This window comes from Salmo salar, chromosome 07 (genome assembly GCF_965601325.2).
Source record: "Salmo salar chromosome 07, fSalSal1, whole genome shotgun sequence".
NCBI classification, from domain to species: domain Eukaryota; kingdom Metazoa; phylum Chordata; class Actinopteri; order Salmoniformes; family Salmonidae; genus Salmo; species Salmo salar.
This window is the reverse complement of record NC_138297.1, coordinates 30,068,430-30,083,273: the sequence shown is the minus strand read 5'-3', so window position 1 is coordinate 30,083,273 and position 14,844 is coordinate 30,068,430. Positions and strand designations below refer to the sequence as shown.

The 14,844-nt window shown below is 42.7% G+C and overlaps 1 protein-coding gene across 2 annotated transcripts; it reads left to right on the top strand.

The window, feature by feature from the left end:
- The first annotated feature begins 104 nt into the window (after positions 1–104).
- On the top strand, positions 105–14,276 carry LOC106608971 (H/ACA ribonucleoprotein complex subunit 3). 2 transcript variants are annotated; one of them, XM_014207248.3, is made up of 2 exons: positions 105–458; positions 13,613–14,276. In XM_014207248.3, the coding sequence occupies exons 1-2, from the start codon at positions 354–356 to the stop codon at positions 13,751–13,753; spliced, it is 246 nt and encodes an 81-aa protein (XP_014062723.2). In that variant the 5' UTR covers positions 105–353; the 3' UTR covers positions 13,754–14,276. The 2 variants fall into 2 exon arrangements, with proteins under 2 accessions (XP_014062723.2, XP_014062724.1); XM_014207249.3 differs by lacking the exon at positions 105–458 and adding an exon at positions 11,779–12,016.
- Positions 14,277–14,844: the final 568 nt, after the last annotated feature.

Sequence of the window (14,844 nt, the reverse complement as noted above, 5' to 3'; positions counted from 1 at the left end):
ATACATACACCTACAACTGTAGAAATCCACTTTTTCGAGCTGAAAGACAATGGCCAGAGTTTACTGGACAGTTTACATATGGTGTTGCACAACAATTTAAGTCTATAAAAGTCGTTGTTTTAGTCAAAAGTATGATATTTCGGCTAGAAGTGACAAATCCGAACTACCCACTTTGTGAAAATGTGTGTGAATGCGGTGTCTTTCTATGATATGACGTAATAATTATTTTAAGCCTACATTTCGTTTCAGGGCTGGATTTTATTTGAATGTCACCACCCACTAGCATGGCATTGTTTATTAATAAGAAACAGATGCAGTCTTCGTGACCAGATACTCAAGTGGCCGCTCTAACAATGGAAGGCTGTCAGCACGTGGCAGGATCAGGTGGGACCATTCCAGCCAAAGAGAGGGCAGATACGCATGTGAACAACAAGCACAACGGTTACCACAGCCACAAAGTCAGTTCTCTCTAATCCGTTACTCTTCTTTCTCTGACTTTTCATAGAACTAGCCTTTTATGTCCTCTGCTTCATCCCCTTTCTCGGCAATTTTTGCTGTTTTCGTCAATTCCTTTCCCCTATTCTCTGCAGCTTTGCTTTTCCTCCTTTCTCTCATCATGGGACTTGGCTTTTCTGTCTTCTTTGCCTCGACTCGTTGTTTCGCCGTCTCTGTTTTCTTTGTCCTTGTTGAGGCTCTTTCAGTATCACCTTCAGTTTATCAGTGTTAATATTAGGAGCAGTAGTCGCCTTGGACTCACACTTTCTCTTCCTCACTGTATGTCTGTTTCTATTCAGCTTGTTTGTTTTCTTATTTTCGTTGCTTGTCTCGCCTCCTTTTGACTTTGTTTCTTTTCTGTTCCGTCTTGTATTTGGTTGCTATCACTTTCTCCACCTCAACTCCTATAACTAGGTACTTCACTTTTTTTCCTTTTATCTTTTTCCTTTACTCGCTATTTTGATTTTTCTATCCCTGCTCTTACGTCACCTCAAACTTCAAGAATCTAGGGTTGAACACACACGGCACATCTCAAATGACGCCCTGTTCCGGCCACATAGTATGCTTGTGACTAAAAACGCAACCATAAACTGAACATCAATAAAGGTAGACCTACGAATTAGTTGTGTTTTTACTGATATCAAGTTTGTTTATGAATTATTAAGTGATTAAAATTCGTAATTCTGTTACCAAATCGAACTACTGCAATTGAATTACCAGTTCGTCCCATTCTCACTTTTCACACAGGATATTCCACATATAGTGCACTATTTTTGACCTGAGCCCTGTGGGCCTTAAATCAAATGTAGTGCAGAATATGGGGATTCGGGAATAGGGTGCCATTTGTGATGTATACATTTCTTTTTTAACCACTAATAACATCACTGTTTTGACAAGCTATGTGTAAAGTGTGTAATCTCATTTTATTCAGAGTTACTGAAGTAATGTAAATGGGCATTTCCATGTAAAAGGACCCATGAGCACAAACGTGATGTTCATAGGAGCGTGTCAAATTGGATTACACTGAAAGCTAAGAGTCTATAATTTGGAGAAATTAAGGCATATGCAAATTTTATTTATAGGCTTTGATTTCTTGTCAAACTGATGGAAATATGGGTCTTTGACAACATTTACCAGGAAAAGTCTTAAAAGGTATTAGAAATACAGCAAAACACAATATTGTTTAAGTAATGACCCCTGCCAACTAATATCTACATTTATATTTAGTTTTGGAGAAATTATTTGCCTTGTAATTCCGTTACCAAAACCCCACATACGTATCTCCTTCATGAGGAGGGAGGATAATGAAAGTTCACAGAAGTAACAAGTAAAGGTAGACCTACCAATTTAGTTGTAAACTCAGCAACAAAAAAAAGAAATGTCCTCTCACTGTCAACTGCGTTTATTTTCAGCAAACTTAGCATGTGTAAATATTTGTATGAACATAAGATTCAACAACTGAGACATAAACTGAACAAGTTCCACAGACATGTGACTAACAGAAATGGAATAATGTGTCCCTGAACAAAGGGTGGTCAAAATCAAAAGGAACAGTCAGTATCTGGTGTGGCCACCAGCTGCATTAAGTAATGCAGTGCATCTCCTCCTCATGGGCTGCACAAGATTTGCCAGTTCTTACTGTGAGATGTTACCCCGCTCTTCCACCAAGGCAATTTCCAAGACATTTCTGGGGGGAATGGCCCTAGCCCTCACCCTCCGATCCAACAGGTCCTGAACGTGTTCAATGGGATTGAGATCTGGGCTCTTCGCTGGCCATGGCAGAACACTGACATTCCTGTCTTGCAGGAAATCATGCACAGAACGAGCAGTATGGCTGGTGTCATTGTCATGCTGGAGGGTCATATCAGGATGAGCCTACAGGAAGGGTACCACATGAGAGAGGATGATGTCTTCCACGAAACGCACAGCGTTAAGATTACTTGCAATGACAACAAGCTCAGTCCGATGATGCTGTGACACACCGCCCCAGACCATGACGGACCCTCCACCTCCAAATCGATCCCGCTCCAGAGTACAGGCCTCGGTGTAACGCTCATTCCTTTGACGGTAAACGCGAATCCGACCATCACCACTGGTGAGACAAAACCGCGACTCGTCAGTGAAGAGCACTTTTTGCCAGCCCTGTCTGGTCCAGCGACGGTGGGTTTGTGCCCATAGGCGACGTTGTTGCCGGTGATGTCTGGTGAGGACCTGCCTTACAACAGGCCTACAAGCCTTCAGTCCAGCCTCTCACAGCCTATTGCGGACAGTCTGAGCACTGATGGAGGGATTGTGCGTTCCTGGTGTAACTTGGGCAGTTGTTGCCATCCTGTACCTGTCCCGCAGGTGTCAGCTGTCCTTCCTCTCTCCCTGTAGCGCTGTCTTAGGTGCTTCACAGTACGGATATTGCAATTTATTGCCCTGGCCACATCTGTAGTCCTCATGCCTCCTTGCAGCATGCTTAAGGCACGTTCACGCAGATGAGCAGGGACCCTGGGCATCTTTCTTTTTGTGTTTTTCAGAGTCAGTAGAAAGGCCTCTTTAATGTCCTAAGTTTTCATAACTCTGACCTTAATTGCCTACCGTCTGTAAGCTGTTAGTGTCGTAACGACCGTTCCACAGGTGCATGTTCATTAATTGTTTATGGTTCATTGAACAAGCATGGGAAACAGTGTTTAAACCCTTTACAATGAAGATCTGTGAAGTTATTTGGATTTTTATGAATTATCTTTGAAAGACTGGGTCCTGAAAAAGGGACGTTTCTTTTTTTGCTGAGTTTATTTTACTGAGTTTATTAATTATTAAGTGATACAAATTTGTAATTCTGTTACCAAATCAAATTACTGCAATTGAAATGGCTACAATGGGAAATCATAATAGTCACAAACCAGAGTTGAGTCAGACACCTGCTACTGTCTGTCCTCCCTTCTACTAGCATACTGTTATGTTCAGCTCAGAACTGTTTTCTTTCTCTTTCTGTCGTCTGGTGGTCAAAGCAATAGTGTAAAAACAGTCTGGACAACCCTCCCTCTCACTCTCTCTCCAGTTAATGGCACCTCTCACGGCTCTGACAGGCAACTACCATGACACCTAACACTGACCCTCTTTCCATTTACTGTAACAAGCATCCTCACCCACTGAGCACCGACCAACCGACACGGGATGTCCTTAGACATTGAAAAGTAGTTGAAATTTGGTCAGTTCGCCCTGGCCGGACCAAATCTGAACCAATCACAGACGTCTGTGTTTCAGAAGTTTGGACAGCACAGTAAAGTAGAGAACAGTAAAGAAAAGTTGAGCATAGTTCAGTACTGTACAATCGAGTTAAGTACAGTAGCGCACACTACACTAGAGTACAGTATAATGTACTGTATCTACTTTACTGTACTCTACTGAACTACTGTACTGAGCTTTACTGTGCTGTACTGTCCAGACTTGTGAAACATAGATGTCTCTGATTGGTTCAGATTTGGTCTGGTCCAGACCAACCAAATGTTGTCTTGTTTAGGTGCGTAGCTCATTAGAATAATATCCAAATATGTAAAGGAGCATATTTTATTTCTTATTATTGAATATTAAAACATACAATCTACTTGCAGTGAAGCCACTCAACATTTACATTACATTCAGTAATCTAACAGACTCCCATACAGAGTGACCCACAGGAGCAACCAGGGTCAACACCCTGCTCAACGGCAGGTCGACAGATCTCCCACAAGGTCAAAAACAGGTCGCTGGTTAGGGTCCCCATCAGCCACCGGCCCAAGCTCCCCCCCACCTTCCCCAACAACCAACAAAATGAACAAAATACAAAAAAAGACAAAGGAAAACAGAAAACAACAATACAAAAAACAAAAGACATCAAGGACAACAAAAATCATAACAGCAAAGCCAACTGAATATGTTTGTGTATGTGTCCGTGTATGTGCACGGTTGTGCATTTGAATGAGTGTGTGTTTGTGTATATGCATGTGTACAAACACCTGTGCGGCATCAGCCTCAGGCAAACAGGCATTAGCTGTAACAACGTTGCCCATCGGTGTCATTCAAATGTACTTTTTGTTTTATTTTGGCCTTATTTATTTTTACTTATCTTTGACTGTCATTATATCTCCCGCCCGGCAACTCCACCCCCACTTGTCTCCAATTCCACATCGCAACCCTCAGCTGCCCTCAGCCAATCCCACCTATCTCTGCTGGCCACCTTCTGCAGATTTCTACGCACCATATATCTTTAAAGTATGCTGTGATGTTTAAAGGAGAATATTGAATAGTTCTACTTTTGGGTACCCATTTAGGATGCTTGAAGAGAATGACATCCATATCCATAATAATGCATTTTTGTATGGTACAGATCAGGGACCCATAATGTAATTCCGTTACCGTAATTCTGTTACCGGATGTAAATCCACCTCACTTACTGTGGTTCAATAACCAGAAGAGATGTTTTCAAAGCCAAGGTGTCATGACAAAGCTAAAACCCAATTCTTAATGCAGACATATTTGAATTTGAATTCAGAGCAAATATTGAAGTGTTTGGAAAACGTGGTCACACAAAAAACAGAGATTTTACAGAAATTCTGTTACCATACTTTGCATCTGAACATGTCTTCCAGTAAATGTGTTTTTGTAAAATGTTCAATGGGAGTTGTTAAAATGTGTCCTTGTGCATAGAGTTGTAAGGTTTGCTAAAGCTGGAATCCTTAATGAAACAATAACAAAGCGGACATCCCGCCTCGGTTTTGGTAAAAAGCTGAGGGATGGGCCTGGAGAAATGTAACCACTCAAATTCATAGACAGAGCTATGGATGCAAGGACTTACCATCCATGATATCAACATTATAGTTTTAACCATGTTTTGAGGCTGTACATTGTTTGTTTACATTTACATTGTTTACAAACATTGGAGTAAAACAATATTTTTAGGTTCTGATCTGGTACGACAGTTGAACTAAGCTCATGAGGCATTTATAAGTTATATTCTTCAAAAGTCAATGGCTACATATTAATTTGCAAGCCCAAAAATGGACCAAGCAACTTAGGATTCTAGCTTTAAACTTTGAAATCAATATATCTTTGTCCTGGGGGAGAGCTATATCCAGAAGTGGGCAGTTTGGGATAAGGGTTGAGTGACAGATTATCTGTGGAGGGCCATTAGATATGGATGGAGGCTGCTGAGGCTGTATGGGTGAGAGGTATGACAGCGTGAGGGTGAGGTTGAAGGTGTCGCAAGTGGGAGCCTTCACGGACTCTGTCCCTGTCCTTTGAGTCAGACTGCAGAGTCACTGCACCTGCTTCTGGTCCAAAGTAAAACACCAGATATGATATAGCCAGAGAAGAGAGATCAGTCTCAGTCTTGAATGTAAGGTCTGTGGCTGGGACTGGCTGTTCTGGCTGTAACAGGACTGGGTCGGATTCCCCTTGTGAATGAGGTGGTACAGACTCAAATCCATGATAATCTGAGGGAGAGGAGCACTAGCCTGTATCTGGACTTGGTTGGACTCTTCGTTTATCTGAATCAGAGGTGGATCTGATACAGACACGGGATTGATCTGACAGTATCTGTGCTAGGTCGGCGTCTGCCTCCCTTGTATCTGAGATCATTCTAATGCAGCCTTTGGGGTTTCATACAGTATATCCAACATACTGTAACTTTTGAGTTTTTATTTAGTTGGATTTGAGTCAGTGAACATCTCAATCTCACCCTGCAATAGGACTATTAAAACGAGCCTAGCTGCATAAAAAAACAACTATGTAAGCTATGTAATATAATATATTATATATATTAATATATATATATGGATAAGAGCGTCTGCTAAATGACTAAAATGTAAATGTAATAAAGCCAACTTTGGGGTATTTTTAGCCAGCATAATATGGAAAAGACATTGTTAGCACTGAACATTTGGACAACTTGAGTAGGCTAATATTAGACTACCATGGGTCTTCCGTCACTGACGATGACCCAACGTTCTGAGGATAAGAGAACATTACATGTGATTTAATGATTGACTGAAATAATATTATCCTATGAAAACTTTCAAGTACGAGAACTGCAAATAAAACTCAATTTAGGAGATTGTGACAGCCAGTTAAACGGCGTCCCTTGACAAGGCAAGAACAAGATGTATGTCAGGAGAAGTGCAGTATTGTTAGTATTTGGTATTTTGGTATTTTATTAGGATCCCCATTAGCTGTTGCAAAATCAGCAGCTACTCTTCCTGGGCTCCACACAAAACATGAAACAATACAGAATGACGTAATACAGAACATCATTAGACAAGAACAGCTCAAGGACAGACCTACATACATTTTTTAAAAGGCACACGTAGCCCACATATCAATGCATACATACAAACTATCTAGGTCAAATAGTGGAGAGGCGTTGTGCCGCGAGGTATTACTTTATCTGTATTTTTGAAACCAGGTTTGCTGTTTATTTGAGCAATATGAGATGGAAGGAAGTTCCATGCAGTAAGAGCTCTATATAATACTGTACGTTTTCTTGAATTTGTTCTGGATTTGGGGACTATGAAAAGACCCCTGGTGGGATAAGTGTGTGTGTCAGAGCTGCGTGTAAGCTGACTATGCAAACAATTTGGGATTTTCAACACATTAATGTTTCTTATGAAAGGAAGCGATGCAGTCAGTCTACCCCTCTGTAAGGAAACGTATACTTGGAATACAGAGGAGGAATGGAGGGAAAAAGAGAGGCAGAGGAGGTCTAAGAGAGAGAGGGAGGAAGAGGGTGAGCTTGAGTTGGTTAAAAATTGTGGGAAAAGGGGAGATGGTTTGTTAAAGAAGAATGGTAGAAAGTGTAAGTAGAGTCAATTGAAGACAGGAAGGGAATTGGAAGTGAATGAGGGCGAAGTATTGGAGATCAAATCAAATTGTATTTGTCACATGCGCCAAACACAACCTTACAGTGAAATGCTTACTTACAAGCCCTTAACCAACAATGCAGTTAAAAAAGTGTTAAGGAAAAAAGTGTTAAAAATAGATGAGGAAAAATAAAAGTAACAAATAATTAAAGAGCAGCAGTAAAATAACAGAATCGAGGCTATATACAGGGGGTACCGGTACAGAGTCAATGTGCGGGGGCACCGGTTAGTCGAGGTAATTGAGGTAATATGTAAATGCAGGTACAGTTAAAGTGACTATGCATAGATAATAAACAGAGAGTAGCAGCAGCGTAAAAGAAGGAGGGGGGCAATGCAAATAGTCGGGGAAGCCATTTGATTAGCTGTTCAGGAGTCTTATGGTTTTGGGGTAGAAGCTGTTAAGAAGCCTTTTGGACCTAGACTTGGCGCTCCGGTACCGCTTGCCATGCGGTAGCAGAGAGAACGGTCTATGACTAGGGTGGCTGGAGTTTTTGACATTTTTTAGGGCCTTTCTCTGACACCGCCTGGTATAGAGGTCCTGGATGGCAGGAAGCTTCGCCCCAGTGATGTACTGGGCCGTACGCACTACAGAAGGTAGTGCCTTGCGGTCAGAGGCCGAGCAGTTGCCATATCAGGTAGTGATGCAACCAGTCAGGACGCTCTCGATGGTGCAGCTGTAGAACTTTTTGAGGATCTGAGGACCCATGCCAAATCTTTTCAGTCTCCTGAGGCTTTCTAGGCTTTGTCGTGCCCTCTTCACGACTGTCTTGGTGTGTTTGGACCATTATAGTTTGTTGGTGATGTGGACACCACGGAACTTAAAGCTTTCAACCTGCTCCACTACAGCCCTGTTGATGAGAATGGGGGTGTGCTCTGTCCTCCTTTTCCTGTAGTCCGCAATCGTCTACTTTGTCTTGATCAAGTTGAGGGAGAGGTTGTTGTCCTGGCACCTCACAGCCAGGTCTCTGACCTCCTCCTGATAGGCTGTCTCATCGTTGTCGGGGAACAGGCCTACCACGGTGGGGTTGGAGTAATGCCTGGCCATGCAGTCATGAGTGAACAGGGAGTACAGGAGGGGACTGAGCACCCATCCCTGAGGGGCCCCCATGTTGAGGATGTTTTGTTACCTACCCTTACCACCTGGGGGCGGCCCGTCAGGAAGTCCAGGATCCAGTTGCAGAAGGAGGTGTTTAGTCCCAGGGTCCTTAGCTTAATGATGAGCTTTGAGGGCACTATGGTGTTGAACGCTGAACTGTAGTCAATGAATAGCATTCTCACGTAGATGTTCCTTTTGTCCAGGTGGGATAGGTCAGTGTGGAGTGCAATAGAGATTGCATCATCTGTGGATCTGTTGGGGCGGTGTGCAAATTGGAGTGGGTCTAGGGTTTCCGGGATAATGGTGTTGATGTGAGCCAAGACCGGCCTTTCAAAGCACTTGACTATACATGGCTACAGACATGAGTCCTACGGGTCGGTAGTCATTTAGGCAGGTTACCTTAGTGTTCTTGGGCATAGGGACTATGGTGGTCTGCTTGAAACATGTTGGTATTACAGACTCAGTCAGGGACAGGTTGAAAATGTCAGTGAAGACACTTGCCAGTTGGTCAGCGCATGCTTGGAGTACACGTCCTGGAAATCCATCTGGCCCTGCGGCCTTGTGAATGTTGACCTGTTTAAAGGTCTTTCTCACATTGGCTACGGAGAGCGTGATCACACAATCATCCAGAACAGCTGATGCTCTCATGCATGTTTCAGTGTTACTTGCCTCGAAGCGAGCATAGAAGTAATTTAGCTCGTCTGGTAGGCTCGTGTCACTTGCGGCTGTGCTTCCCTTTGTAGTCTGTAATAGTTTGCAAGCCCTGCCACATCCGATGAGCGTTATAGCCGGTGTAGTATGATTCAGTATTAGTCCTGTATTGACGCTTTGCCTGTTTGATGGTTCGTTGGAGGGCATAGTGGGATTTCTTATAAGCTTCCTGCTCCTTGAAAGCAGCAGCTCTACCTTTTAGCTCAGTGCGAATGTTGCCTGTAATCCATGGCTTCTGGTAGCGGCATGTAAGTACAGTCACTGTGGGGATGACGTCATCGATGCACTTATTGATGAAGCCAGTGACTGACGTGGTGTACTCCTCAGTGCCCTCGGAAGAATCCCGGGAACATATTCCAATCTTTGCTAGCAAAACAGTCCTGTAGCTTAGCATCTGCTTCACCTGACCACTCTTTCATTGACCGAGTCAGTGGTGTTTCCTGCTTTAGTTTTTGCTTATAAGCAGGAATCAGGAGGATAGAATTATGGTCAGATTTGCCAAATGGAGGACGAGGGAGAGCTCTGTACGCTTCTCTGTGTGTGGAGTAAAGGTGATCTAGAGGTTTTTTACCCCCTCTGGTTGCACATTTAACGTGCTGATAGATATGAGGTAAAAGGGATTTAAGTTTCCCTGCATTAAAGTCCCCGGGCACTAGGAACGCCGCATCTGGATGAGCATTTTCCTGTTTAGATGAGAATTCTCTTGGTAAATAGTGTGGTCTACAGACCGCCACCCCTTGTCTTACTGGAGGAGGCTGTTCTATCCTCCCGAAAAAGCGTAAAACCCGCCAGCTGTATGTTATTAATTTCGTTGTTCAGCCATGACTCGGTGAAACATAAGATATTACAGTTTTGAATGTCCCGTTGGTAGGATATATGTGCTCGTAGTTCGTCTATTTCATTATACAATTATTGTACGTTGGCTAATAGGACCGATGGTAAAGGCATATTACCCACTTGCTGTCGGATCCTTATAAGGGACCCAGACCTATGTCCCCGATATGTCTCCGTCTCTTTCTCCTGTGAATGATGGGGATGAGGGCCTTGTCGGGCGTCTGAAGTAAATCCTTTGCGTCCGACTCATTAAAGAAAACATTTTATTCCATTACGGGGTGAGTAATCGGTGTCCTGATATCTAGAAGATCTTTTCAGTCATACGAGACGGTGGCAGAAACATTATGTACAAAATAAGTTACAAATAACATGAAAAAACAGACACAATAGCACAATTGATTATGGGACCGTAAACGGCAGCCTTCTCCTCCGGCGCCATTATTTCAGGAGTGTGGTGTTGTTCTCGGATCCTGGGGCTTGCACGGAGGGTCAGGATAAAGATGAGTCTGTGACAGTAGGAGTGAAGTTTTAGGAAAAAGTGGACCCTTGCCTTTTTGCTGATACATTTGTGGTTTCAGGGTGGGTGAAAACAAGAGTTGGGTGCTGTGTAATCGGTGAGGGTAACCAGAAGTGGTCTTGTGATAATTGTTTGTGTTTCTGCTGGTCAGAGGGAGCAGGTGCTCTGTGTTAAATGAATGTGGGCAAGATATGTGAATTGTTTTGCTCTCAAGAAAAGGGTGCCATTGAAAGGAGTGATTACTGGGGTAGTGGTAAATGTGAAAGCTGACCAACTGAACGGGAAGATTCCCGTTGTTTGTGATGCTCGTCGTTTGTTGCGACGATGACAGGGTGGCGTGAGTGGTGAAACAGAGTCATTGTCTGCTCTTTTGAGTTTTGATGTTGAGTCTTTGCCCGACAAAGTGATGTTAGGATATATAAGTTATCCTGTACGAGCTTTTTGTGCCAAATACATTACGTTGTTACAGGTGTCAAACTTAAGGGCATGTGGCAGCAGTGTGTAGGAGGGAGGTTCCTATGTGTGAGAAGTGTGCATAAGGGCATGAAACAAAGTAGTGGTATGTGTTAATTGTAGGGGTGCCCATGGGGCTGGGGATCAGAACTGTCTTGTGCGAGAGAGGCAGGTTGAGGTTTCCCTGGTTAGAGTAGTGCAGAAGTCATATGCTGAGGCAGTGAAGAAAATAGGGGAAGATGGGTCAAGTTGGAGGGATCCTGAGAGGAGTGGTGCGAGTAGTAGATCTGTACTAGTACAGAGGGATAAACCAACAAGTAATATATGTTTCAGTAAGATTTGATTTTTGGCATTTATAGCAATGGTTATCAACTGTACTGCAAGGATCCATAAGTTGCAGAAAATAGAGCTTTTGGTGGTAGCTGCAGAGAGGTATTTGGGTGTGCGAGACTTGACATCAGAAGAGTTACATTATTTGTTATTTTTTACCTATCTATTTTTTACTTGACACCTATTTTCCTTAAAACTGCGTTGTTGGTTAAGGGCTTGTAAGTAAGCGTTTCACTGTAGGGTCTAAACCTGTTGTATTCGGCACATGTGACAAAGTATGGTATTGTTTTTATTATTATAAATAAAGTGGTGTTAAATGGTAGGGTATTTGTTGTATTTTTTTTAATTTCATTTTCACGCAAATGAGTTATACTCCAGTCTAGTAGGTGGCGGTAATGCAATATTAATTGGATGCCAACTAAACCTCATCGAATAAGAAAAAAACTAAATTGCCCTATTAGGTTTTCGCAGAAGGCACTTTTTTTCCTCACGGATATCCGCTTTCAACACTCCGAGAAAAAAAGCACGTGTAGCGCTGAACGCAACAAATACAGCAACATTTTCTGTAAAATATAAGTTAACAAGTCCACTTTGGTGGTGCGGTATTATTGTTTATAACTTACAAAGCACAAGTTATTCGTCACGATGTTTCTGCAGTTCTACTTGAACGAGAATGGGGAGAGAGTTTACACTCTGAAGGTAGGTTTAGCTAGCTAACAACGAATTAACTAGCAAGCAAACCCGTTAGTAATATTTAATTATGTTGTATAAAATCGTGTCCACTCTGCACATAAATATTAAGTGTCTTTTGCATTGTAAGAAAAGTTTCGCGGAATGCGTTAATGCGTTGTGTTTTTTAGGGAGGCAGGTAGCCAAGTTGTGCATCGAAAATAACGCTACAACAATACACAATACATCACAATACATCTTCACCCCAAGAAAAAACGTTCCATTCAACAAAGCCATGTATTTGCTATCTAGAAACTCTGTTTAACATATGTGAAATGTGTCCCTCGCTATCAAATAAACGTCTGAATCTAAAATTTGTCCGAAAAGCACCATATTCATGTCGAGTTAAACAACGGGCTGCCATTAGACCACGCACTTCACGTGAGAAATCCTACCATGAAATCTACCACAGTCTACTGAGCACAGCAGGTATATGGTGCGGTTCGGACAGAAGTTGGATTCAGATGTTTATTTGATAGCGAAGCACACATTTCACTGTAAGTCTGGTAGAGAGTTGCTAGAGATTATACATATGCCCATTTTTGACTGGAAACTTTTTGGGGGTGAAGCTGGCAATATTGTGGTATGGGTTATTTGCAGAGGGAGTCCAACCAATACAAAGACTCCCGATGTTGTGTCCCAAAGCTAAGCCGCAGTCAGTCAAGCAGGGCGATATGGGTTAGAGACCTCTAACACTCAGATTCAACCTCCTATTCACCAGCTCTGCAAGCGTTGTCAAAATACGTTCGTTGATCATATGGAGTTTTGCTGAGAAACTGCTCATTTACTCGCGTTAAGGCCAATATGTACTGCCCAAAATATATACAAGTGACCCAAAAAAAATGCCTATTCAGCATCTCCTTACAGCCACGCACAGGTCGGACGTCGAAAACAGCTCCGGTACATACTGGCCGTAACAGGAGTAAATTTAAGATAGTATTTGGTGACAAGCAAACATATTTTGAAATTAACGTTATAACGCTTTGCAGAGCTGGTGAATGGCAGTTTCAATCTGAGTTTTCTGGGTATTGGAGGTCTCTAATGCACAGATAGCCTAGCGGTAAGACCATTGGGCCCATAGAAATATAATTCATTCTATTTCTCTGGTTGGGCCAGAAACTAAAAGGTTGCTAGTTCAAATCCCAGAGGCGGCAAGGTGAAAAATCTGTTTCTGTGCCCTTGAGCAAGGCACTTAACCCCTAAGTGCTCCAGAGTCGCCATTGATAATGTCAGACGCTGGCTGTGAACTGAACCAGTACCTGGGCTTGAGGAGACTCTGACGCCCAGTATCCTTAAATTGAAAGTCCCATTAACTAGCTCTGCAAATGTTATAATGTCCACATTCGTTCGGCATTCACCAAAATATGGAGTTCCGCAGAGCCGCTATCGTCATTATAACCTTCTCAGAGGTGGTCCACGTATCCAAACTTTACATATAATTTTTTCTGACCCTACAGCTTCTGTAGAAAATGGGCCAGTCCAACCCTGTAACGTTATGTGACAAGTTATACTCAGCTACTTGTTCATGCTATCTCTTTTCTTGTCATACCTCTTGTGACCAAACAGAAGGTGGATCTATTGGGCCAGCCCACCAGCTCTGCCCATCCTGCCCGCTTCTCGCCCGACGACAAGTTCTCCCGGCACCGGGTAACTCTGAAGAAACGCTTCGGCCTCCTCCTCACCCAGCAGCCCAGACCAGTTCTGTGATTGAAGCATGAATGACAACTATTGTGCCTGATTCACCCTCCAGGGCCGACCCGAACCGTAGACCTACTGCGTTGGCTTGGATATTTTCTTTGTACATTGTCCTTTCCAGCACGTTTACAGCTAAACAGTACAGCTCAGCATGGCCCTAAAGTGTGAATCAGGCTTTGATTTATCATCAATTGATTTAAGAGGCTCGTTCCACAATTGTTTGAGATGTATGGGCCCAGAGGATGTATGTCTTGGGGCTAGCCTGAGAAATCTGCTCATGAAAATCTCAGGCCGGCTCCTACATAGGCTATTTGCCCTGCCATAATATAATTTTTAAATTGAGTTTTTATTCTGTGTGTATAGAGAACACATTATCATTTTGGATATGAAGTGCTGTATGTGATTCTCCTAATCCATATAAATGTGGTTTTCAGAGCTGTCAAAATCAACTGTTCAATTAATGTGTGTACTAGTGTCAATATTTTTCTAAAGATATTTGTTTTGGAGATGGAGAATAAATTAAATGTGAGAACTACTCTTGTACGTGTACTGAAATGTAGTTGGATAAATGTATAGGACAGAGAGGTGCCATGGGGCTGTGAGGTTGCTTAGGCAGAGAGCTTTGTAGATATTGAATATATTTGCAGCATATTTTTCAATCAACTTTTTGTTAGCTAATAAAATTGATTGTGTGTATATATTATAATCTCCAGCCGATCCGCTTGCTTACAGCTGCACTAGGGTCGGACAGGCTTCCTGTGTAGATTAAGACACCTCGTAGCTGGTGCGAGACTCAATTGTACCTCAATCCTAGGGTGAGACACATTGTACTCCCAACTGTTACACAGAGAAGATGGACCGACTGCTATTAAACTAGCAGTTCAATCTTCTCGTTGAAAATTTGGGATAATTAGGATTACAATGCATTTCTCAGCCCTGGATTGAGGCATGTTTTCCAAGACATAGCTCACGCCGGCTCCATGGTGTCTTAAAGCTCTGCGTTGTCAATCCGACTGTCAGCATTTGCCGTGTAGCATTTACGGTGATACAGCCTCTGTGGCAGTCGGGGCATTCATACTTCTTGCGTTTCGGAGAGCTGTTGT

What these genes read in the sequence shown, in the direction of transcription:
- LOC106608971 (XM_014207248.3), top strand. Translation starts at nt 354, where the DNA reads ATGGAAGGCTGTCAGCACGTGGCAGGATCAGGTGGGACCATTCCAGCC. An exon ending in ACGGTTACCACAGCCACAAA is followed by an intron (nt 459 to 13,612) that starts GTCAGTTCTCTC and finishes GTGACCAAACAG; the next exon opens with AAGGTGGATCTATTGGGCCA.